This window comes from Tiliqua scincoides, chromosome 8, assembly GCF_035046505.1.
Source record: "Tiliqua scincoides isolate rTilSci1 chromosome 8, rTilSci1.hap2, whole genome shotgun sequence".
NCBI lineage: Eukaryota > Metazoa > Chordata > Lepidosauria > Squamata > Scincidae > Tiliqua > Tiliqua scincoides.
This window is the reverse complement of record NC_089828.1, coordinates 29525210-29551469: the sequence shown is the minus strand read 5'-3', so window position 1 is coordinate 29551469 and position 26260 is coordinate 29525210. Positions and strand designations below refer to the sequence as shown.

The 26260-nt window shown below is 44.6% G+C and overlaps 1 protein-coding gene across 4 annotated transcripts in view; it reads left to right on the top strand.

Annotated features, from left to right (window-relative positions):
- Window positions 1-26260, top strand: part of EPS15L1 (epidermal growth factor receptor pathway substrate 15 like 1) — a 54071-nt gene that overhangs the window by 12815 nt on the left and 14996 nt on the right. For 2 of the 4 annotated variants that reach the window (XM_066636674.1, XM_066636675.1), the window contains exons 12-23: window positions 221-283; window positions 873-958; window positions 1929-2001; window positions 2431-2592; window positions 4157-4354; window positions 5009-5173; window positions 5935-6061; window positions 6157-6210; window positions 8050-8186; window positions 8579-8639; window positions 9219-9301; window positions 10820-10952. In XM_066636674.1, coding sequence (XP_066492771.1) covers window positions 221-283; window positions 873-958; window positions 1929-2001; window positions 2431-2592; window positions 4157-4354; window positions 5009-5173; window positions 5935-6061; window positions 6157-6210; window positions 8050-8186; window positions 8579-8639; window positions 9219-9301; window positions 10820-10952 — 1342 coding nt within the window. Of the gene's footprint in view, window positions 1-220; window positions 284-872; window positions 959-1928; window positions 2002-2430; window positions 2593-4156; window positions 4355-5008; window positions 5174-5934; window positions 6062-6156; window positions 6211-8049; window positions 8187-8578; window positions 8640-9218; window positions 9302-10819; window positions 10953-18223; window positions 18433-26260 lie in introns of all 4 variants that reach the window. The other 2 variants (XM_066636672.1, XM_066636673.1) reach the window with 2 other exon arrangements.

The window sequence follows — 26260 nt, the reverse complement described above, 5'->3', positions numbered from 1 at the left end:
GTTGGAAGTCCAATCACAATTGATCAGCCTGAATTCCAGACCCCGTAAAGTCATTGGCAAGGTTGATGGTTTGGCTTCCTCTGTACAGGTTGAAATTCTCTCTTCATCTTTTTTGTTCATGAACTGGAACCCCAGTTCTTGCCCCTTGGCAAATATTCCTAACTGCTTTCTCTCTCTGAAGTGCTTGATCTGCTCCTCTGTGTCCTTTTTTTCTCCTTAGACTCTCTCAGGCTACTTGTCTTCTGTAGGAACAGACTTCTCGACGCTTGCAGAAATGCGTCGTGTGAGTAAGCACCCTGAGGAATGCCCACTCTTCTTTAATACAGCATTTCCATTTTTCCCCCTCCTCATTCCAATATCTGCATCTTTGTCTGAAAAGCACTGTGAAACCTCTTATGTGATGCTGTTAAGGGGTGGTTAGAATTTCTCCTATTCTGAGCAATTTTGAGATGACTCCAGGCTCACAATTGATCAGTCTGAATCCTAGTCAGGGTTGTTTTGTCTTTCCATTGTCTGACAGTCAATATTTCCTCCAATGCAAGAATTCCAGGCTTTTCCTTGCTTCTTTCTCTTCTTCCTTCCATCCATTTGCTTTACAGTTCTGTTTTGTTCTTCTGGATGCATGGAATTCTGCTTTCCTTTTAATTAATGTTTGGCAGCTTCATATGTGCAAGGTGGCTGTGTCTGTCCATCTCATCCAATGAGGCCACATGTTCTAGCGTTTAGGGTCAGAGTAGCTGGAATGCTGGATCCTTGTGTTGATTTTGGAGGGAGGACAAACTGGAAATGCTGTTCCTGAATGTCGGAAATGAACTGGTTGCCTGGATTGGGAAGATGGATGGGCCTCAACAGGGTGTCTTGGCTCATTACAGGACAGTTCAAGTTCCGTTGGATCCGGAGAATTTACAGGCGTGAAAGAGCTGGATGATATTAGCCAGGAGATTGCACAGCTGCAGAGGTAAATGTTGCACCTGTTTGTGCCTAGGGCTTGCATCTCAGGGATGCTTTGGAAGCATGGGTGGTTCACAGGCTTTGCAAGCTGTTGGACTGCTATTTGCTCAGACAGAAATAGATGAGCTGCTTCTCTGGAACCGACTGAGAGTCACGAACTTAACATCAGATGTGAATATGAGTTCTTGTGCTGGCTGCAATGATCCAGTGTTTGTCCTATCCCCCAAGCTCCTCTTAAAAGAGTTGCCTGAAGATCTGGGTCTCTGCCTTCATGATCCTCGTTGGTGTTTCAAAGAATTGGGGCTGCAGGGTGTAACCATGGTCCCTTCTGGGTTTCTTTATACTGATTTTATAGGCAAATACTTTTATAAATATTGAACCTCTGCTGTGTTTAAAACATCCAGGCAATATTTGATATCACTTTCTTACAGTGCAATCTTATACCCACGTGCCCTTTGAAAATTAACCAGTAGGTAGCCAAGTAGCAGCTGTCAGTGAGAACTGGCTCCACCAGTTAATTCACTGTCTGTCATGGAGTTTGAAAAGCAGCAGTGGCCTGTCTGGAACAAGTAGCAACCCTGCAGAAAAACAACTGGGGTCATACTGGTCACTGCTGCCAGGCATGCTGTGGTTTCCCTTGTGGTATGAATTACTGGACACGTGGCGGCTTCTGTATCCTATTTCCAACTGAAAAACCGCCTGTGAAAGTCTATGAGATTTGACTGTTCTGCCCCATATGGCAGTTTACATTCCTGAAAAACAAAAGAGTTCTAGATGAGTAGTTGGCCAGCAGTGGCGGTGGTTGGCATTCACTAAGAGAGAGCAGATGATCACTGCTATTAGCTGTTGTAATGGGGTCTTTGCTTTAGAAAATGAGCAGATAGATTTTTAGCATGATTTTAAACTTGGAAGCTACAGCCAACTTTGTTCAGTGAAGCGTAATTTCTCAATCAGTCCTGAAACCTTTTCTCTCACAGGGAGAAATATTCTCTAGAGCAGGACATCCGAGAGAGGGAAGAAGCAATCCGACAGAAAACCAGTGAAGTTCAGGTAGCGTGTCATTCCATTTTGTGTTTAACAATGACCCATGGTATCTTTGGGGCTTTGCAAATGATTTCCAGTATGACTGATCTGATGATTTTTATTTGCTTTTTAATTGACTATTTCCTTCTCAGCTAGAGGAAGAATAATTGGAATGGTTAAAAATTGTTCTGTTTAAAAAGGAGTCCTCTGATTAATTTGGCAGCAGACTGTTATTGATGTTTTTTTGCTTCGCCCTGTTGGAAACAGGATGCTCTACTAGATGGCTCATCTGTCTGAACCTGCAGGGCTCTTCTGATGTTCTTATCTCCATCCCGGCTTAAGGCTTGCAGCCCAGATTAAATTGAGCTTTTAGTCTCCCTCCCACCCCACAACTGATAACCCTTCTGGTAGTTTAGCATCTCCATGTCACTGTCTAATGAGAGACTAAATCTCCAGGAACTACAAAATGACTTAGACCGAGAAACAAGCAGCTTACAAGAGCTGGAAGCGCAGAAGCAGGATGCTCAGGACCGCCTTGATGAGATGGACCAGCAGAAGGCCAAGCTGAAAGATATGCTGAGTGATGTTGGGCAGAAATGCCAGGAAGAAACCCAAGTGGTAAGTGAGGGGGTGGAGGGGAGCCCATTAGCTTTCAGAAGGGAGCCCAATAGCTGTCAGAGCAGCCAGGACTTCTTCATTAGTGGAAAGAGGGCTAGGAGGTAGGCAGCCATAAGGAGACTTCTCTCTAATCCTTGTAAGTCTCTTTTGAAGTAACTGAATGAGTGGTGCTAAGAGAGTGCGTTCCCTTTTGTATTTGCAGTTGGGTTCATAACTAGCCTGTGGAATCCAGGCTTAGATGGCTTTAAAAGGGATTTGATAGATTTGTGGAAGACAATTACTGTATGGAACCTCCAGATTTAGGAGCACTGTGCCATGGAATGAATACCAGTTAGAAGAGCAATAGCAACCAAGGATTCTTAATTTGTTTGACAGTGTCCTATTGAAGCACTTATCCGGCCAGTGTGGGAAACGGGATGCTTAATCAGAATTAGAGATTTTTATTGGCATTAACTCGTGTTCCAACAAATAAGTAATTAAAATAAAGTGTAAAATAAAAAGAAATAATAAATTTTTAAAAAGGTCACACAATTTTAAGGTTAAAATGCAACAAACCATACAAATAAATCATATTACATCGGTCTATTTTCATACTTTTCTACAATTGACAAAAGGAAATTATCAGTGCTCTGCAACACATCTACTGGGCCATCATTTAATAAGTATACAAATTTCAGCTGCTCTGAGAGCCCATTCTTCTTTGCTAGGTTAGATTCTAGATAAATAGAGCGCATATCAGAATGAACTGGGCAAGAGAAAAATATGTGAGAGAGGGTCTCGATTTGCAACAAAGAACAAGGGCAGTGCTGGTCAAGAAAAGGGACCTTATGATACCTTACTGAGGTTACGGCCTAAGGAACAACATTAAATCTAGCTTGTGTAATTACACAACGTTCCTTAGGATTAATCAAAAGAGTCAGATAAGGAGCCATCTGCTTGTGGGCTAATGGAATGTGGAAGTTTAAGCAGGAACAAGTCCTTGTGGTCTGGCTAAGGAGGAATGCTGAGTTAGATGTATCTTGGTTTGATCCTATTCTATCCAAGATCCAGACCAGATGGATCTTGGTCTGATCCAATGTAGAAAGAATTTGTCCTAGGTTGGAAGTCATAATAGGAATGAAACTTCCATGTACAGAGGCAGTTTGTGAATATCGGGTGCTGGGGATAACCAAGCAGACAAACCCTTTTGTGTTCATGCTTTTTTCGTGACCTTGCTGGAGATATTAAAGAAAGCAGGATGCTGGACTAGATGGACTCGCATTAATCTGATTGAGCAAGGCTGTCTGACATTCTTAAGTCTGTTAATGGCTATCCACAAAGGCTAACTATTCTAAGGAGTTTCCATCTCCAAGGGCTGGATGCTGGGCACAAGCAGCAGAGATGGCTGTGGCTTTTGTGTCCTGCTTGTGAGTGTCCCATATGAGTGCACCAGTGGAGTATATCATTTGATAGTGTCAGGTCAGGGCATATGTAGACATCTTGTAAAGCGTTGAGGCACTTTAAATTCCTGGTGTTCTTATGTCAGAGTGGAGTGAGAACAGCGCTTGAAAACATTTTGTTTCAGATTGCATCGTTAAAAATGCAGATTCAGTCCCAGGAATCAGATCTAAAATCTCAGGAAGATGACATCAGTCGAGCTAAAGGGGAACTGAATCGACTCCAGCAGGAGGAGACCCAACTAGAGCAGAGCATTCAAGCTGGTAAAGTACAACTGGAAACCATCATCAAGTCATTGAAATCCACTCAGGAAGAAATAAACCAGGTGAAGCACTGCCTCTGTTGATGGATAGACTCTTTTCCATGTCCTCGTGTGTGGATAAAGCAGGGACCTGCATTCTATAGCCCATGGGCCACATCTGGCCCACCAACTTGTTTTGGCCAGCCCACTGAGCCTAGTGGCACTTTATATGTGGCCCCCTCTCCTCCTCCTCCTTCTGCCCCACTACCACACACCTTGTTCCTCCTACTGGATGCAGTGCCTGCTGTTCTAGGTTACACTTGCTGAGAATATGATACAGCAAACAACCCAACAACTTCTTCTGTTGTGAAAGTTCTTAGAGTTTATGTACAAAATGTGTATATTTTCTGCAATTGTACTGCTCCAGCCCACCATAAAAGCAAAGACAGAGTGGTGTGGCCCTGGTAGCTAAAGTTTGGGGACTCCAGTATAGAGGGACATCCTTGACCTGATGAAGTTCACCTTGCCTAGGAATGTAACCAAGGAGAGCAGCAGAGCAATGTGTGCTTTGGGATTTTTAAAATTGACATAACTTTTAAAAGGGACTTCTTCCAAAACTAAGCTTGAAATGATGCAATAAGGCCAGGATTCCATTCGTCAGGCATATGCAAGGGTGAAAGATGCTTCTGGCTAGATTCACCACAGCTATGTTTTTTCCCCTCATCTGTTCTAATGCAGGCAAGGAGCAAACTGTCCCGTTTGCAGGAGAGCCATCAGGAAGCCAGCCGAAGCATTGACCAGTACAACGATGCCCTGAATGGGGTCCATGGTGGCAGCATGACCAACCTGGCTGACCTCAATGAGGGAAATCTGCCAAAAGATAGAAGTGGGTTTGGAACCTTGGTGAGGAACTGGGCAAAACTGACATACCTGAGGGCTATTTTCATGCAACCTTCTTCCAAGAATCTTCTCCACCCCCAGATAGATGCATTTGTACAAGTTTTATTAGTTCCTTAAATGAAGTTCTATCCTGCTTTTCCACTGTAAAAAGACCACAGGGAGGCTCACAAGATACATAAAAACACATGCAAATAGCAATGATTAAAACAACAAATTAACAGAATTAGCAACAGCCTGATAAAACTTGGATGCAATTATAAACTTGTAGGGGTGTAGCATGGCCTGGTGTCTAAATGGTAATAGTGATTTTGCCTGATGAATTTCTCAGAGAGAGAATTTCACGGTTAGGCCCCTCCCCACCCCCGTTATCTCCAATGGGAGTCTGAGTTGATGGGCAGATTTGTTTGGGAGGAGGTGCCTTTTGGGTGCTCAGTTTTAATAGTGAGAATCAGCACTGAATTGGGCAGATCTTTCAGTGCTGAAGTAGGAATAGGATCATTAGTGTAATTGCCTTGAGAATGTATTTCTATAGGGTCGTGAAGGGGTGGGGTCCTGTCCAAGTTGGTACTTATAGAGCAGATTATAAAATGGGACATCTGAAGCCTGTTCAGGCCAAATCTAGAGCATGGGTTGCTTGGTGTGGATTCAAGGTCACTCACTTGTGAGGTTATATAGCAAAACCTATTAATTGTAGCGGTTGCTGGAGAGGCCCTTGGCTCATTGGGTCTGCCTAATCCCCCTGTTGTTTCTGTGTTTGGTTATAGGATGACCCATTCAAGAACAAGGCCCTAACATTTAGCAATAATGCCCAAGAGCTGCACACAGACCCTTTCCAAACAGAAGATCCTTTCCGGTCGGATCCCTTTAAAGGAGCTGATCCTTTCAGAGGCAGTAAGTGTCAGTGGAAAGAACTGATCCAACACAATGGAGTCTTGTAGTGCAAGCAGTACCAGTTTGGTTAACCGCTGCCTTTTTTTCTCCTCCAGGTGATCCGTTCCAGAATGACCCCTTTGCAGAGCAAACCCCTGCAGCACCAGCAGGTAAAACCTGCAACCTTTTCACTGGAGCTGTGGTCTGTATTTTTTTTTCCCTTTAAAAGCACAGGAGTTTCTGTCTTTGGGTCCCTCTGTGAAGAGAATTATGCTGTGAAAGTTGCCATGTCTTCTCAAAGAAGGTGGGGGAAAAATATAATACAAGTATGGTTCCTAATTAGTGCAGCCAGGTGTCGTGGTTAAAATTATTTGTACAGCTATGTTGAGCTATTGGGGAAGGGCCATATCTCAGCGCTAGTCCCAGTTTCAGTCTCTGGCAGTATTTCTGAGTTGGACTGGGAAAGTCATAAGAAGAGCCCCGCTGGATCAGACCAAAGGCCCATCTAGTCCAGCTTCCTGTATCACACAGTGGCCCACCAGATGCTTCAGGGAACACACTAGACAGTAGACACAACCTGCATCCTGGTGCCCTCCCTTGCATCTGGCAGTCAGAGGCAGCCTACCTCTACTTTGCACATACCTACCATGACTTGTAACCCGTGATGAACTTTTCCTCCAGAAATTTGTCCAATCCCCTCTTAAAGGCATCTAGGCAAGATGTCATCACTACTTCCTGTGCAAGGAGTTCCACAGACTAATTACACATGGGGTAAAGAAATATTTTCTTTCCCCAGAAGTCCCTTCTCTGTCTGAAATCCTGGGGAGCTGCTGCTAGTCAAGGTGTAATGCAACTTGCAGGAATTGCACTGAAGATCAAGTCAGGAAAGGAGCCAAAGTACCTTGCTTATTGATTACAATACTGATGTCTCATTCACACTCTCACACACATTCCAAGCCTCTCTGATAATTGCCAAAAGTTGACTGTTTGCAACTGATGGCCAGTCAGCACAATTCTGGGGGTTGAAATGAAGGTGTTACTCAATGTATCTGGAATCTCCACAGTGTTGCACAGAGGACCACCACTCAACTTTCAGACCCTATGACTTTTGTCCTTCTCCTTCTCCTTTGAGTTTTTGCATTCTTGTTGTGCAACAGTTAATAATTATGTTGGCTCAGTAATTTGTGTTGGAGCCATACTAGCTTTCGGGGGGGATCTCTGTGTACCTGGGAATATTTGAATGTGCTAAAGCTCTTTTACTTGGACTTGCAATGAGCACATGTTGGTAACTTTATATCCCTAGACCTGTGAACAGACACACAGAGTTTTGATGCAGCAAAGCAAAATAGACAATGCAATAAGAAGAAATTGCCACTAGGGGGCTTAGTTTCATCATGTCTTTGGCTCAAAAGCAGACTGATATTCAGTTTACAGTGGGTAAAAAGTATTAAAGCTTCAAAACATGTCACATGCAGACAGTGTTAAGCTAGATGGACCAAGAGTCTGACTGGAAAGGATGGCTTCATATATGTTCACATGTTGTTGTGCTGCATGAATGAAAATGTTACCTGCCCCAGGGAATATACAAAATCTGATAGCAGGGAGAGAGTACCCAGAGACTCAATGAGTGAGTTTCTGTTTGCTTTATATTTGATCTTATTTAATATATTTGTATTAAATACAAGCCTGTCTTAGCTGCTTTGACTTTTGTTGTTAAATTTGCTGTTATGCCAAAAACAATTAAAACACACCAATAATTAAAACCAAAAAATTCCAGCAGTCAAAGCAGCAATTAAAATGCTGTTTTACTGTTGTACTTGCTTTCCCCATTCACTCAGATTCACCATTTAGTATTTTGTATTTAATGAATCAGAAACTCAATAAATAAATAAATCCTTCCTGCACCTGCCCCTTGGTCATTCATCCATGTTCAACTGAGGCTGGTGCAGTCTTCTGGTGTTCGGTCTCCCTGACTGTAGTGATGTCCTGCCTTTTAATTCTTCTGCCAGATCCATTTGGAGGGGATCCTTTTAAAGAAAGCGATCCATTCCAGACTTCAGCACCGGAGAATTTCTTCAAGAAACCTGAGAAAAGTGACCCATTTACCTCAGACCCATTCTCAAAAAACCCCACACTACCCTCCAAGGTAAGGCTGGGGGGAGGTTTTTGGAACTTGCCCTGCAGTGAGCTTTGGTGTTGGTGTGTGAAGGCCTATCTCTTGTCTGGAAAAGGCAAGGAAATACCAGTGGAAGGCTTCTCAAGAGGAAGAGCACATGTCTCCTGGGAAGCAGTTAACATTGTATTTTTTGAATGTTGTAAGCCACTTTGAAAATATGATGGTCAAAATGTAGGACGTAACCTGACATAAATAAAAAGAAAAGGGGTCAGAGAGTTTGGAAATGTTTCTGCAGGCTCTGGGTGGGGCAGGGGTTGTCCTGCAAATGAGGATTTTCTTGTAGACTTCTTGAAGAAGCAAAGCAAGCCTATTTGTCCCTGTACTTTACATAGTGGTCCTTTTCTTTTGTTCCTTTACTTTAGCCGAACTTCTTTGAGAACAGTGATCCTTTCCTCACATCCAGTGTTGCTTCCAAGGGTCCAGGTAAGTACAGAGGCTGTCTCAGAGGGTGCCATCTCCCACCTCTCAGTTATGAGAGTCTGCATTCACCATTGCCCTCACATGTTCTCTGTTAAGCTCTTGTACATTTATTCAGAGTCAGTCATGCCAAAGTAGGAACAGTAAAGGCTTTTAGACTGTAAAGGCTTTGGGGCAGGGACCTATCATCTTCTTCTCATCTGTGAAGTGTCATGCTCATGGATGGTACTATGGTAGTAATATTATAATAGAGGTAATTAGGTTTTTTTTTACGTATGAAAATATTCCTGTTCGATCTTCCTGTCAAAAATCGGACATTCTAAGCAGATAGCAGGTAAAATGAAACATCCATATAAAACAAAAAGAAAATTCTGCCCATGGGAACAATGTGAGGCAAAAGGGGCTTGCCCTCAGTGCAGAAGATGTGGGGTGGGGGCAGCCTCACACAATTGGCATGTGTGTAGCATGACTGGTCCAGCAAAGTGTCCCAGGCCTACCCTCACTCAGAAGCAGCTCTTCCATACTATGCGTGGTTCCAAATGAGCTCTTCAGAAGTCATGGCCCTGTAACCCTTCTTGATTTCAGATCCTTTTGGGACATTGGACCCCTTTGGCAGCAGTGCTTTCAGTAGTAGTGAAGGATTTGCGGATTTCAGCCAGATGTCCAAGGTAAGTTTGCCTGCAGACCATGTTTGCTCAGTACCAAATTGAGATTTGCCTTGGTTATATTGGAGGTGTGTGGTAACTCAGCCCTTTGTCTGAGGTGTCAGCTGCTTGGAAGCTTGAAAGAAATTATGGATACCTCTGTTTCACTTCCTTCTCTGAAAGCTTAACAGGGACGCACAAAGAAGAGGGATATTGCCTTCCTATGCTGCTTGAGAGTTTTTCTGTGGGTTGCTGCTGGAGAGAGACCTCTGCTGTGGCCCAAAGTGCCAATTCTTGAATTCTTACAATAAACATTGAAACTTTTCCTGCTCAGCTGCGAAACTTGTGGAGTGGCCTTTAGTAAAATACTATCTCAGTCTAGCCTACCTTATAGGGTTGATGTTTGTTTGAAATAATGGCAGAGGTATAGGAGTAAACCTACTGGAAGGCTGGACTTGCAAGAAGCATTTGTAATTCAAGCAACTTTTCTCTCACTAGATGGCGAAAACCACTTCAATTCCAGAAGTTTTCATTTCAATTGTCAGTGCACCAACCAGTGGCTGATTTTCTCTTCCTTTAAAATGTTTGTTCATTTGTTAAAGCATTTGAGGGTCCTCTCTTTGTTGAATGTCTATGTTTTAAAAAATCCCCTTCAATTCCCCAGCAAGCCTGGCAGTAACAGAAAAGAGGAAGAGAGCCTTCAGATTGTCTCCAACACAGTCCTGGGAACTAAGGAGTCTTTTCAAATGTGTAGGGCAGGGAGGGAAGAGCTGGAGTGACATGAGTTGGGAGGGAGGTAGATCTACCACATTCTCCATGTTCCCTACATGCCTGTACCTTGACGAGAGTCAAGTGGACTCCATGTAGTCTGCAAATTCTCCTTGGTTGCTTTATGCAATTCACTGTGTCTCAGTTGCAGCTCCCTTCTGGAGAAGTGGGTCTTAGGATGAATGAGCCATTAAGTCCTTTCCAACTGTGTTCTCACAGTCTGAAACTGGATTTAGCAGCTCTGAGAAGAAGCAACCTAGCATTTTAACATGTGTGTTGCTTTCATCATTCTTTTTATTGAATATATTTATGTAGAGAGATTTTGCCAGGATCCAAAGAACCATGTGATGAGAGTGGTTTGGTTTGCGAAACTCAAACAGCAGTGATTCCCACCAGCATACCATTCCCCCCCCCAACCCAGTGCCACATGACAAATTGCTCCAGAAGATTGTGATCACAGTTTGTGATAATGGCACAGTGGGATCTGTCATTTTGAAAAGGGATTTTTTTTTTAAATGCTGCATGGCTGCTACAGCTACCTTGGCTGCATTTTCAGATCCTTCTGGATCTCCTGTGCCCAAATCCATGCCATATCACACTGGCTCCTCTCTGTTTATTTCAGAGCTGAAGCAGCTCACAAGCAGTGAAAAAAGCTTCCCATTTCCATCCTGGTAGGTGAGGCTGGCAACCATAGCTCAGCACTGATTTGACCTTGGGTTCTTGAGAGCCAGCTGACTCCATAGCAGCCTGAATGCATCTCTTTCTACCCTGCAGCCTGCAGTTTCAGATCCATTCAGCTCCTCTTTCGGAGGGTCTGGTTTCTCAGAGGACCCTTTTAAGAGTAAGGTCGACACTCCTGCTCTCCCACCGAAGAAGAACATGCCCCCAAGGCCCAAGCCACCCAGTGGTGAGTCTTTGTGTGTGGGGAATTTTGTCTCCCGAATGGCGAGGAATGGTCAGCTGCACCGGGGGGAGGGGTGGCAGCAGTGCTCAGGGCTCTCTCTTTTTCTTTCTTTGGATTAGTTTTCCCCAGAACATTTTTAGGGTCATAACTACCTTCTTATCCTTCTGGGGGTATACCTTGCTGGTTGTTAACGTTTCCCTTTTGGACTGAAACTGTTGTGGTGCTTTGCCTTGCCTTTTGGGGATAATCTCTGGATGGATGCCTTAAGGTGCCTTGGCAAAGATCAATGTGTTCTGCCAAAGCTGCTGTCTATAAAGAGAGTGGGGCACAGTTCAGCCTCTCTGAGGCTGCCACTAGCATCTGTGGTTCCCGGATAGGTGAAGTTTACCAAGTGATATCTTCTTACCTTGCTTTTTTCCCAGTTCTGTGCAATACAAACACTGCAATAGTTCTGCATGGGCTGGAAATGGCATGCAACCACACTTTGACAGTAGTTTGCTTTGCAAGCTCTTCCTGGGCTGGCAGGTTCCCTGCTGTTGGTAGCATTCAGCCTGGGAGGGGGGCAAGTACAGGTCTTTTCCTAGTATCAAAGGATGAGGGCTGTAGCTGTGTGGTAGGGCAGCAGCTTTTCATGCAGAAGGGCTCAGGTTCAGTCCCTGGCAGCATTTCTGGGCAGGGCTGGGAAAGACCCCTGTTAGAAACCCTAAAGATCCTCTACCAGTCACTTAGAGCAGAAAAGACTGCACTAGATGGACCGCAAGTTTAGACGCAGCATCATTCATATTGACCTTGACTTGTTTTTAAAAATGGCAAAGATGTTCTCTGAAAATTTTTCTGTTTTGCAATATGTGATGGGACTGAAAACTGGCCAAATTTTGTTGCTGCGTGGGCATGTACATTTGCTGCGCACATGCTCATAGGTGTTGTCAGGAGAGGCCACACTGATCCAGACTTTGTTACTTAGGCCCAGCAGAGAAAGCTGCAGTTGACTTAACCTGCTGCTCAGTTGCAGAAACCTCCGGGGGGGGGGGGTTGTGTCACCTTCTGATGCTGCAGAAAGTTTTAGTGCTAGCAGTGAATGTACTAGCTTTTGAACAGGGAATATAGCATTTGTTTATTCTTATGAAATTGATGTGTTTCCCCCTCCTGCACGTTGCTCATGCTGGTTCCTTGGGTGGCGTGGAACAGAGCTTTGCTCTGTTTTTCTTGAAGATCTACCGAAACCAGTTGGTTCAACAAGCTCCCTTTGAGAGTATTAGGAGTGCCTTTTACTGCAATTGACTGCTGATACAGATCTACCAATGCTCACCGCTAACTTGCTTCTAGGTAAAAGTTGTTGAGTGCCAAAAGAGAGAAACAGATTTTTTTTAAAGTACAGGAAGTCTCTGTGTGGGTGTCAGTGATTGTCAGTCAGTTCAGTGCCTCTTGGGCTGTGATCGTGGGACCAGCTGTGCTTGCCCCACCCTGAGCCACTTCCTCTTTGCACACTCCACACTGTGGTTTGAGCAGCAATATCAGGACAGAGACTTTGCCGCTAACCCAGGGAGCAACCTTTGGTGTCAGTTGACATTCAGGAGGCATTGCAGTGACCTTCTAGACCTGGAAAGGTTGATGATGCCAAGAGTTGCCAGTTTTTTTCCATAATACATACTCTGAGCATATAGCCATGTTGCTTTGCAGTGTGGACTCTCCCCTGCTATTAGTGTTGAATCCGGATTAAACACCTGTTTTATGCATAAGCACTTCAGGGTTCCTCTGTCCACGTTTTTAATGCTGCAAGACCTTGCATTTTTCCACTACTCAGGAAAGTACAAGCTGCATCCACATGTGGGAGCACATGTGCACTTTGTTTTCCCCTCAACTGACAGAAAAGCATGAGGTTTGGGATTATGAAAGTGATTTCTGTTTATGAAAGTGTTGATGTGCTGGAAAGATCTTTACCTGGAATCAGTAGGACTTTTAGAAAGTTCCTTAGAGAGGATGTTCTGCAACTGCCAAGGCTCTTTCCCTGGCTGGCACCCCTCCCGACATAACTTGGAAAGGCAGATTCCTGAGAAGGGCCTCGGTGATGAGCATAGCATTTGGCCAGGATGGCTTGCAGGGCTACAGAGCCCAGCAGGAAAGAACCTTTTTGTTGAGGTACTCTGAGCAACCAGCCAGGCACTCTGTCATCAGCATGCACCAAAGCAGAGGCTGGGTCTGGGAGAAGTACCATTTGTGGAGCTCAGAAGTGCTACGACAGTGTCCCTGGCCTCAGGCTGAAGCATAACTAAATGGTAGAACACCTACTTTCCCATGTGAAAGGTTCCAGGTTCAAACCCAGGCAGCATCTCTAGTTAAAGCAGAATCAGATTAGCATGCCTGGGAAAGGCTTTCCGCTGTCAGAGGTCCTGTGGAGTTGCTGTCAAGAAGAGAATGATCTTGATGGATCAGGTCAGCATAAAACAGGTTCCTTTGTTCAGTGAAGAAGGCCAAGGAGTCTGTCAGCATAACTATCATCTGGAGTGTTCCAGGTTTTTGGTTTTCTTGCCTGCTATGAATCCATAGTGGGGGTGGGGTGGGAGTCCTTGCAATGCTGGGAGAATCAGCTGGTGGGCTTTTAAGAGTTTGGTGGAGTGAAGATGAGAACTGGTGATCTGGTAAGGAGGTATTCCTGAGCGGGCTCTCTGGCTTTTAACTGATGGATCGAAAAAATGTGCCTATTACCGTGCCTTAAAGGGCAAGTTATGGTTGAAGAGGGCAGTTTCTCAGCAAGGTAGAACTTGAGCTGAAAGAGAGGCCATTGGTGTTTCCCCTGGCAGATTTAAGGAGCAAGTGGTGGTGTTACCCTCTTCAGTGTATGAGTGACTTGTGGCAACAGAAGCTGACAAGGCGCCAGAGCTGCTTTCCTCGGTCAACTAGTATTCTTCACTAGTTGGTACCACATGCACCAACTAGTGTGTGCGGAGCTGTCACCCAATCAAAGAAATTGGAGTTGATTAATCAAATGGACATTCATTGATCAAATTGGCATAAATGTGTATATGACTGAAAAGAATATTTTTGCCCTCCCAAATCATACCTTTTTTGGTTTATGATGGTTCATATTTGTGTTACACCAGCTGCCGCTGTCTTAGAAGAGGCATTCCCTCCTGTGTGGGGGGGGGGGGAGCTTCTACAAAGTTGGTGCTTGCCATCAACAGTTCTTATAAGTATTGACATTAAAAAGTAATTTTTTTCCAAGTAAGGATGTTTTAGTCAATTAAAAAACCTAGTTAGCCCTGATGAAGCACTGAGGTGTGTAGCTCACACTGTTAGTTAGGTTAAGTTCCAAGCCCTCCTCTAACAGGTTCCTAGCCTGCCTCTAACACATGGGCTTTTTTGGTGCGTGAAAAGAGTCTTTTGCCAGGCAAGACACCACTCTTTGATCAATTAATCCAGTTGCTTTCAGTGTCGAAGCTTAAATCTCAAATTGGTGGATTGCCCCAAGGTCACAGCTCAAGCACAGGCCCTCATGAGAACTGAAGTCATGTGGCAGTTGTGTTTTTTGCAGTAGATCACCGCAGAGCAAAATGTGCATGGTGAACCAGTTTCCGTAGGTTGTGTGATGTGCAAGAGCTGGAGTATCACAGGCCTGTTCTTTACCTTGAGACTGCAACCCAGGACTTGTCAACTTCCGGGGCGGTTTCAGTGGGACAGTGTATCTTCTATTTTTGGAAAAGAAATTTAGATAACCCTAGATACCCTGTTTGACATTATTCTCCTGGCTTCTTGCAAGCAGCTCTCTTGTTGTTCTGAAAGGCTGCCTTTTGCAAGCTGGCATCTCATCTCGGTGGTTAACGCCTCTGCTTCTCAACTTGAGGACCTGGCTTCAGTTCCCACACCATTAAGGCCATTTTCTCATTGGTGGCTGAAATTATTAATTCCATGATGAGGCAAAAGTTAACCATGTGTTAGGTCATTGGGGCGGTAAAATCAGATCAGCTCCTTTATTCTTAGGGTCTGCCAGTGTTCACAGTATGGTATGAATGCTGTCAAGTTACTTAGACTTCTCTTCAGCCTCAGTGCTGAAACAAATTGAACAGGCAGGGTAGGGATAGAGTGGGAGATGGTCTGGTAGAGGGCCTCTTTTGCAGTTCTGCCTGCTATTTGTTTTAAGTCAGTAGCATAAGAAACCCTTCGTGATTGGTGTTAGGACTGTGCCTCGTGCAGAAGTTGGCGGGTTACACCGAGGCATGCTGGGACAGGGAAGCTGTATTTGCATTTCCTGAGGAAGAGCCTCTGCTGCCTTCATCAGGGCTGCAAGCAGTGCAGGAACAGGGTAGCCAGGTGGGCTCTTGGCTGAGACTCCCAAGCTGCGGCTGCTTGTGGGTGCAGTAAGCATCCTTTTGGCTTCCTTAGTACTTGCAGGTGCCTTTGAAAGGGCTGCCAGTGCTGAGTCTGCTGAAGTGCCTCATTGCAAGTGGAGGGGGCTGTTGGTGCTTGGGTGTTTTTCTTCTGCCTTCTCTGTAGTTGCAAGCAGGAAACCTCATTCTCAGAGGGAGGAGACCCAGCGAGAAAGGGGCATCCCATGCCAGTAAGCAGGAAGAGGGAACAAGCTGTTTGGGGTTTGCAACAGGCAGCTACCAAGTTGGGGGGGACGGACTTCTGTGACTAACTTGCAGAGCAAACCCTTAAAGTGGTGCTGTCTGCCACCTTTCTCCCTTGCCAGAAAGGAGATTGCCATGGTGGAGGGAGATATCTGTTCTCTTTCTGACCCTTGAGTTGTTCCCTCAGGTTCCTTATCATTCCACGCTCTAGTGCTTTTTTTCTGTTGTCGCCCCTGGAAAGTCTGAATCTTAGTCTTAGTGTCTACATGTGCAGCAGGACCAGGTGGAAACATGGACTGGACCACATTAGGTGGGAGTAGCATAATTTTTTTAAGTGCTTTCTCCACTTGGAAGACTTTCCTCCACTTGGAAGGAACCTAATCATCATGAGAGAGTGAGTGAGAGAGTAAGATGTTGTAGCACAGCCCTTTGCATGCCATACTGGTTTTTAGTTCACAACAAGTGTTTGGGCTGGGGTTGTTTTTTGTTTGTTTGTTTGTTTTGGTCTTTGTCTCTTTACACAGAAGTGGCATTTAAGACTGGTATTGCCTGCTTGCCACATCTAGTGCTGCAGTTCATTAGAGTACTTTATTCTGCCACATGCATGGACTGGGCCTGCTGTAGGCACTGAGCACAGGCTTTGATCAGAAAAGAAGTTAATAGGGAGGATGACTGGAGAGCAGCTCAAAGTGTGTCTAACTGAGATTTTAGGTTGTAGATCAGCAGTAGATCTCAAATTCAGTCCCTGGCAGCATCTCCAGTTAGCCCTACCTGGGAAAGATCTATAACTAAAACCCGAAGAACCACTCCCACTCGGAATAGACAATACTGAGCCAAATGGACTAAGGATCTGACTTGGTCCAAGGCAGCTTTCTGCCTCGGAGGGAGGGGAGAAAGCTGGGGCAGTGTGAGGAAGAGAGCAGGAGGCTACTTTTTCAGGAGCAGAAACTCAAAGCCACCTGGAAAACAAGTTGTGTAGGGTCTAGGGTGAGAATGGGGATTCTGACCTTTCTACACCCAGAAAGACAGCAATAGAACCAAAGATGAGACTTGCTTTGCCTGGCGAAGATCCTGGGTTCAGCCCCTGATAAAGGGGCTTTAAAGGATCTTAGCAGCAGCAGGGCTGAGAGAGGTCCTAGAGAGCTGCTGCCAGCTAGTGCAAGTGATATTGGGCCAGGTGGATCAAGGGCCTGACACCGGAGAAGGTGGCTTGTATTAAAAGAGTAATCACTCACTGATTTGAGTACATGCTTTATATGCAGAGGTTCCCACGTTCAGTTCCAGGGACCTCTTAAGGGCCAGTGCTAGGAAAGACCCTTCTCTGCCCAAGACCTGAAGGAGCCCCTACCAGTCAGAGTAGGCAGTAGTGGGCTACATCTCCAAGGGTAAAAGGCAACTATGTGTGTGTAGAAAAGGGAAGTGGAGAGAGTGCCTTTCTGCTAGGGGAAGCTGTAGGAAAGTCATTCTGCACGTGGGTCCAAATCCGAGTCCTGGATTTGCAGTGCTACTAGAGGCGCTCGGAGTAACCCAGTTTCAGTGCCCTCCAAAAGGGCAATGCATCTTCTCCCTCCACTGTTCATAGGAATAAAGCCCCCAGCCAGCCCTTTCCCCAGGGCTGGCTGCACAGGCCAGTCTCATCTGCTACAACGGGATGGGTGGAGCTGATATGCTCGCTTGACAGTGTTTTGCTGTGGTAAACCATGTTATTCATCTCCGTTTTGCTGAAGTGAGCCCTTCGGTGTGGTTTGCGTCGCCACTTGGGCAACTGCTGAAACTCTCTTGCGGTTTTTCACCAGAGGGACCTGTTTTGCTTTTATTGGGGGGAGGGAGGGGGAAGAAACCTGTTTCCCCAAATCTATTAGCAAGCGATCGAACATAACAACACCTAAAATAACAACCATGCTGTCTCTCCCAGGCCCATGGCAACCCCTTCTAATAATAAACTTTCAAAGCTATATTATTATTATTATTAATGTGCATTTGTTGCTTCCTTTGCTAGAATTGTTCCTGTAAAAAAAGGCGAGATACATATCAATTGAGCAGAAGCTCTGTTTAGATATTGTGGTTTTTTCCATGTTGCCTTTGTTTTTACCAGCTGCAAAACTCATGTGTGGCCTGTCTGTTTACATGACAGGACTTTTGGAGGTGGGTTAAGAATGCTTTGGGGAGAAGGGGTGTGTGTGTGAGAGAGAGAGAAAGAGAGAGAGAGAGAGAAATCTGTATTCAATCCATCTTTGCCAAGTTCTTAATGCTCTCACCATAGAGCAGCCATTTTCAACCACTGTGCCATGGCACATTGGTGTGCTGCAAGTGGTCTACAGGTGTGCCCCAGGAAATTGGGGGAAGGTCATTTATTAATAGGGCCAATGGGGGATGTGAGCCCCCACTGGCAGCATGGTGTGCCTTGTCAATTGTCAAAACCCTGATGGTGTGCCTTGACAATTTTAATGCCTTGTCAGTGTGCCGCGAGATGAAAAAGGTTGAAAATCACTGCTGTAGAGCCATTTAGTCCATTTCAAAAGTTGGGGGGGGGGAGTAAAGTGTTGGGCTAGACACACAAGTGGTGCACATTTTGCATTCCTGTGGGAGGGCTAGGTTTTTTTTTTCTTCTTCCTATGGTAAGTAACCTTCTCCCTTTCTTCCCTTTTTTTTCTTCACCTCCTTCCCATCCTCCCCCCTCCTGTTTTTCTCTTTCAACCTATCCAGGTAACAGTACTCCTGTAAGTCAACTTGGGTCTTCTGATTTTGCCAAGGGCCCCGATCCATTCCAGCCGTTTGGGCCTGACACCAGTGACCCATTTCAGAGTAAAAAGGGGTTTGGGGACCTATTTAGTGGAAAAGACCCGTTTGCTCCTTCCTCCTCTTCGCATAAACCTTCTAAAGACTCTTCCCTGGGGTTTGCTGACTTCAGCTCTGTAAGTTAAGTTCCTTCTCTCTGAGCCAAAAACAGCTTCTTTCCGCGCTGCTCGCGGCAACCTCGGGGTTTGATCTCTGGGTGTCCGTTTGTTGTTTCTGTTTCAACTGTACAAACTCTTTCTCTCTCTTCTCCTTCCTCTCCCACCCCTTGCTTCTGTCTCTTAGTCCCTCTGGCTGACTCCCTCTCTTGTAGTTCTGTATTGATAGTTCTGTACCCAACTGCCTTATTGACCAATAAAAAGCGCTTTGAGTTTGACGCTGCTCATTAGAGAGGTTCGTTTGCTTGCTTTCTAACATGCTTCTAGCAGAAGAGCTGCTGCTGCTACTGCCTGTTCTTTCCAGTCTGTTCCAGCAGAATCCAACCTTTTGTATTGTGATGTTGCACTGAGGTTGGTTGGGGGGAGCTACAGCCTGGAACACCCAGTAGAATACACAAAGCGGGGCCCGTGGCATCTGGAAAGCTTTTATACCTCTTGAATATCAACCAAGGATCCTGTTTGCAAAAGGTTTCTGATTTGAATGCCATGAACATATTAAGATTCAGGTTCATTGTTGTAGCTGCTCCAGTCCTGTTAGCTATGCAGTGGACAGAGACGCACTCAAGCGTGATTTTAATTTGAAGAAAATGGAGGATGATAATCCATTCATTAAATATATACATCTATCACAGAACCAAGACAGATAAGACAAGAGTTGTTGCCAGATGCTTCAGAAGAGAGACTGGCAGTTGGGGTGGGGTAACTTGGCTCTAAATGGCTTTGTTATTAAGACAGAATGAAGCCTTAGTGTAGGGGCAAACAGCTGCTTTGCATAGAGGAGGTCCCAGGTAAAATCCCCAGCAACATCTCCAGTCAGAAACTTTAAGAAAGTCTTTGTCTGAAATCCTGGAGAGCTTGTGTCAGCCTGTGTAGACACAGTACTGAGCTAGACAGGTCAAGAATCATGTTGTATGTTCATCAATTCATTTGTAAGTTAGGGAGGAAATGTAAGTTAGGGATCAAATGTAAGTTAGGGAGGGTGAAACATTGCAAAGGAGAATAGAATACCTCAGGTGAAGATTGGGGAAATGGCCAGGTTGTAGTGCTTCTGTGAGAGATTCCAAGGAGTAGAGGTGGGGTATAGCCTAGTCAACAGACTGAACTCTGCAGCGTGAATGATGAGTTACAGAGGATAGGAAGCAGCAATGTTATCCTGTTGAAAGCAGCAATGATATCCTGTTAAAGCACTATCTGGAGCTTGAAGGAATTTGGAAGAGTTACACCAATAAATAAAGTTCCCAGGATGCAGGATGATTATGGAAAAAGACCAAAAGAACCTCAGACCTGTGGGCTTTGGAATACTTAGCCCAGAGAAAAGGAGATGGGGAGTGTTTGGTGTGAGAAGTGGGGCAAGTTGACAGTGCGGTGGTAATGGCAGGATATGTTGACCATAATCAGATATTTAGGTGGTTATCAGAAGGCAAGAAAGAAAGTGTTCACTTTCTCCACTGAGGACAGGGTAAGAAGCAAATTGCAGGGGAGTCTATTTCAGATGGTGAGAAGAAAAGAAATAGGTAAGCAGTTCACAAGTAGTAGCCAGGTGTCTAAGGAGAAGTAATTGCAAGGTTCCCTTCCTTGGGGATGTCTCTAAAAAGTCTAGAGTGGCATCTATTGGGAGGGTAGAGGAGCTGATCTTCTGCCCCAAAAGATGCTTTCAGCTTTACAGTGTTGCATTTATGGGAAGAAAGAGGGGCCTGCTAGATATAAGGAACCTTAAACAAGCCTAACAGTAGATGTGATATGAATGCCAGCAAGAGAGAAGCTTCTTTTGATAAACAGGAAAACCCAGCTTGGGTTTCTTTTATTTTTTTAGAACACACCTTCAACCTCTTATCTTCCTCGGAGTTTCACTCACTCTTTTGCTAGTTTGTGCAATCCGTCACTAAGTCAAGTTTTAACATCTGGTGGGGATTGTTTGAATCATCAGGCAGACACAAGGGGTATTGTCAATTTCACCATTCCAGGAATCTGTCTTTGTCAAAATTGCCACTCCTTGGCAGGCAAAAAAGCACTCAGCTTGTTGTCTGGTCCTATACCAGGTGAGTCATTGGGAGCCCTTCACCCCCATATGCATCACTGCATGCAAGACGTATCCTTCCAGAATGCAAAGGCATTCTCAGTGGAGGTGAAGGCAAGGGGAAACTCTATACATGTACTGGAGGATACATTCACAGACCTAATCCCTTCATGGAAGGGAATAGAAGATCCATGCTTGCAGGAATTGGGGTGCATTAAGCTACATTTAACTCTCCTAATATACAGCTTGACAGCAAGTGATGTCTTCCGGTCACCTAACACACTTGTGTGGAGAAGACAGATCTAGTGTGTGTGTGCTGGTTGCATGTGCACACAATAGCTATGTGAAATGGCCAGGTTCGGGGGCAATATGCAGGAGAGGTCTGTGGCCTTTATGTCCTGCTTGTGGGCTTCCTACTGAAGAACATATTGGGCCACTGTTGAAAATGGGTCTACATGGACCTTTGGTCTGATCCAGCAAGGCTCTTCAGGTTAGACATAAAAGTTAAAACTAGGGCCTTCATGTACAGGAACAGTCTGTCCCTGATCTGGATCAGGGGTGTCCAAACTTTTTGGCTGGAGGGCCAGTGTCATCTCTGACACTGTGTCAGGGGCCAGGAAAAAAAAGAATTAATTTACATTTCAAATTTGAATAAATTTATATAAATGAATATATTAGAGATGGAACTTATATGAATGAATGAAAGTCTTGCAATAGCTCAAGGCCTATGAAAGGCCTTGCACAAAGCCAGCCTTTCCTTTGCTGCTGCTAATGCATCGCAGATGTGAAGCAGTGGAGGGAGCCCTGGTACCACAGCTCACGTGAGAGGTTGAACAGTTGGCTGTCACGATGAGAGTAGTTGCATCAGGCCAATGCGGGCTCCAGCAAGTCTCCAGAGGGCCAGAGGCACATTGGAGACTGGGGGCTCCCTGAGGGCCAGATTGGGAGTTTTCGAAGGTCACGTGGCCCCAGGGCCAGGATTTGGGCACCTGGATGAACAAGAAGATGCGCGGGGGGGCTATTGCATTCTATGAGTTTCCTGGAGGCCTCTGGCCATTGTTGGAAATTGGATTCTTGCTTAGGTAAACATTGGATCTTGAACTAGCAGAACTCTGCTTACAGATTTACACCTGTGTTGCTGCAAATCACTCATCTGAATATCTGATGAACTGTTTCTTGGCTAACTGTATAACTATTTAAAATGGGCTCCTGCTTAAATTAGGTGATTGGACCTGAGGTCCTGCTTGTATCTCCTTACGTTTATGATGATTTTGTGTGAGAATTAATTTTATTATTTTCCACCTTGAAATGGCCCATCCTAAGGAAGAGGAATCTAATGTAATATATCCGTGTGGCTGAGGTGTGTAAATTTGAATCTGTGCTGCTCCACTCTTTCTTTTTTAAGATATAGTTATGTCCATATATTGACCTAATGGTCTGCTTCCTGAATGCACATGAACCGCTTGTTGATCCTGGAGCCTCATTTCCTTTAGAAATCCTTGAGCAGTCACCAGAATTTTGACAAGCCCAATATCCTGAGAAGCCTGGGAAGGGTTGTGCTTTTGCTGGTTTCTCACCAACGGTATGTGGAATGCCAGTTGAGTTCCATGTTTAGCTCCTGGCCTTCCTAAAGTTGCTTTGCTTCATGCCTCCAGGCCTTGGAAGATCCTCCATCTTCCTCTTGTTGCTTGCTTGCTCTGCAGTGTCAGCTAGGAATAGTTTGGACACATTCACAACCATCCACATCCATCTGCCGCTGGCAGACATATATCCATCCTTAAGAATATGATACAGGTGTGATCCAGCAGGGCTAGCCTATCTGCAAGGCCAACTGAAGCTGTCATCTCAGAGAGCAGATTGGTAGAGGGTACCTGTTGTCTACTTCCATTGTCCTGCCTCTCCTCTTTCTCCTACTCCCTGGATTTGAGAAGGAAGAGGGGAAGAATTCTGCTTTATTTTTTAATTCAGGGAGGGGGGAGTTGCAGACCAGCAACCACAAGAGGTAGTGGCATCTGAGATGGCAGCATTTGTCTTGGGCACTGGGAGGTCTTGGGCCATCCCTGGTATTCGGTGTGGAAGCAAGACTTAAGAACATACGAAGAGCCCTGCTAGATCAGGCCAAAGGCCCATTAAGTCCAACTTCCTGTATCTCACAACTGCTCACCAGATGCCTCAGGGAGCACACAAGACAACAAGACACCTGCATCCTGGTGCCACTCCCTTGCACCTGGCATTCTGAGGTAGCCTAATTCTAAAACCAGGAGGTTACATGTACCCATCATGGCTTGTAACTTGTGATGGACTCCTTTTAAAGGCATCTAGACCAGATGCCATCACCACATCCTGTGGCAAACAGTTCCACAGACTAATTACATGCTGGCTAAAGAAATATTTTCTTTTGTCTGTTCTAACTCTCCTGACATTTTTAGTGGATGTCCCCTGGTTCTGGTGTTGTGTAAGAGGGAAAAGAACACACCTCTATCCTCCCTATCAATCCCCTGCATAATTTTGTAAGTCTCAGTCATGTCCCTCCTCAGGTGACTTTTTTTAGACTGCCCAAAACACTGTAGCCTTTCCTCACAAGGGAGGTGCCCCAGCTCAGTAATCATTTTGGTTGCTGTCTTCTGCACCTTTTCCATCTCCACTATATCTTTTTTGAGATCTTGCAACCAGAACTGGACACAATACACCATGTGTGGCCTTTCTATCGATTTGTGCAATGGCATTATAATATTGGCCATTTTATTCTCAATCCCTTTTTAAATCATTCTAAGCATGGAATTAGCCTTCTTCACAACTGCCGCACATTGGGTCAACACTTTCATTGAGCTGTCTACAGCACCCCAGGATCTCTCTCTTGATCTGTCATAGACAGCCCAGAACCCATTAGTCCAATGGTTCTCACACATTTAGCACCAGGGCCCACTTTTTAGAATGAGAATCTGTCAGGACCCACCGGAAGTGATGTCTTGACCGGAAGTGGCATCACCAGGCAGGGAAATTTTTAACTATCCTAGGCTGCAATCCTACCCAAGATTAAGTCCCATTGACTATCATTGTTAAAAACTTATACATAGTAGCTTGTTAAAAGTACAGGTCTGTAACATTTCCCCAAATGCTGTCACATACCATGGCAGCATCAAGTCTAATATATTAAAAATAAAATACTGAAATGAATGGGGACCCACCTGAAATGGGCTCGCGACCCATCTAGTGGGTCCCGACCCACAGTTTGAGTAACACCGCATTAGTCTGTATGTGAAGTTTTGATTTTTTGCCCCAATGTGCATTACTTTACACTGATACTGAAATGCATCTGCCATCTTACTGCCCAGTCTCCTAGTTTGGAGAGATCCCTCTGGAGCTCTTCACAGTCCTTTCTGTTCTTCACCACTTGGTGAAGACTTCCAAGACAGCAAAAACAAAGCAAACTCTTCAGATGATGGAAAGCACACTTTTGCTTAGGTCTTGTTTGATAATGAGATTCTGATTCTGAGCAAAGTGGAGTTTGGAGGGCTTGGGGGTTGGAATAACTTCTCTAGTTGTCAGCATTTTACTCTTAGGATATTAACGGTGACTCCAGTGTTTGTGTACCATACTATCTGTGTGTGACACCAACCAATCGCAGTTTGTGGTGTTTGCTCTTGTGCCACATACGTGCTGAGCACGTGTATGATGTTGCAACTGGTCTTTGCATCAGACCAGAAAGCCCCGAAACTTTGGCATTCACTGGTTCGTTTTAAAGTTACACTGCTTCACCTCTCCTCTTTTTTCCTTCTGTTAAAAAAATTAGTGCATTTCTCAAATAGCTGGACAAAGAAAGGAGGAAGGGAGTGTTTTCCAAAAACACTGTATAATGAGAAGTTAATTCTTCTTGGGACTCCTTCCTACTCCAAGTTGTGCACCACAGTAAAAATAAGTGTTGTGGCACCTTAAAGTCGTTTGGCTGTAGCTGTAGTCTGCTTCCTTTTAGATGCATAAAGTGTTATGCTAGGTTGATGTTGGAGTGTGCGCATGCATGTGTGTGTTTCACACACCCACACACAAAATGTCAACTGTGGGGTTAAATTTCTATGAAATACAAACAGTCAGGTCTGTGATAGTTCTCTATAAATCTTCAATGTATGCAGGATAAGTGCAGTGGCAGCTAATGATAGTAGTGACTGGTGATAACAGTCCTCTTAGGATCTTTATACACACAGTATACATTATGCCATAAATAAATGTATGTCTAACTGTGTACACTGAAGTAGAAATGACAGTGTGGGCAGGAGCAGAATCTGAATTTAAGATTGACATTGTATATTGCACCTACAAAGACTTGAGTTGACTCTTTCCATAGATGTAAGACCCTGAGGTCCTGTCCTTGTGCTGATGATTGAAGTTTGAGAAGTTGCCCAAAGGAAGGGGAACAGAGATGTGCCAGATCTTTTAAAAGTTGGGTGGGGACCAGATAAAGGAACAAGTTGTCTTCCAAACATGGGAAGATACCTCAGTACATTGCTTTGCCTTCTAGTGCGTGCTGGAAAAATATCTTAAAATACAGGCAGGGATATGCTGCCTTGGATGAAATAACATTAGCTTTGGATTGAATCAGCAGAGAAAGGCTCTGGTGTGTCACTGATTGTCTACCGGTATTGATAGACTTTTGCATCTAGTTGAGATGATGGACACAAATTCGGTCCCTCGAGTTGCGAGAGGGAAAAACAGCCTTTTGACTGATACATCATACTCCAGAGGGGAAAAGCCAAAGCGTATCCTTTGCTATTGTTTATGTATGCTAAATCACTCAGCTTTTTTTCTCTTCATTCAAGTGAGGGGGGAGAGAGAGAAGCTTGCCTACTATTTGCTTAACCAGTGTTACAAATAAGCCAATAGGAGGAGCCCAATGGATGTTGGAATGTCCAGCTTTTTAATGGCTGGAGACTACAAGGGGTTGAGGAAGCAGAGGATGTTGTTGGGGTATACAGAGGTCAAGGAAACCAAAGAAGCAAAAAGAGTACAGGTAGACTATCGGATAAATATGTGAGAGCAAAAGTATTAAGGCGTTTGAAAATTACTTTTATTTCTTAAAATATTCTAACCCTGCCCTTCATCCTGGGGTCCCTCAATAGGAGAAGCTGAAGTAGAAAATGAGAACAGGGAGCCAACATATGGAGGGCAGAAAAGTGAGATATGATTGTCATGACAAGAATTCAAACCACAGGACAAAGGTCCCAGAGGGTGCTGAATGTCAAGAGTGTTGCAGTTGTCCGTGCACGTGATTGAACAAAAGTTCTAGTTACATTAAAAAAGAGAAAAAAGGTGTAATAACAATGAGGTGTTAGCACTTGGGAGGAAACCCAAGGAGAAAGGAAGGGGAATTAAACAGCATGCCATGGTTTTTAGATTGAGGAAGAAGCAGAAAAGAGAGGGTGATGACTTGAGATCGGCAGGGGGAAACCAGCTGAGGTTTTATCAGAATTAATTTTTAAGACATGAAAAAAAATGTAGAGATGGCATCCGGAAACCCTAAATTAGGAGGAATTAGAGCCACTGAGACCTTGAAGGACAGCAGCGTAGAAATTATGTTGGAGACCAAAAGAATAAACAACAGAGCCAAGATAATATGTTAAAACCAGGCAGCCTGTCTGGGACTATCAACAGATAGTGGAAAAGAAGGAAGACCCTTAAAAGAGACTGGAGCTGGAAAATCAGAACCAGTAACGGAGCTACTCTAATGTGCATCATCTTGGAGCCTGAGTCACCAGTGACAAATTCCTCTGTTGCTGT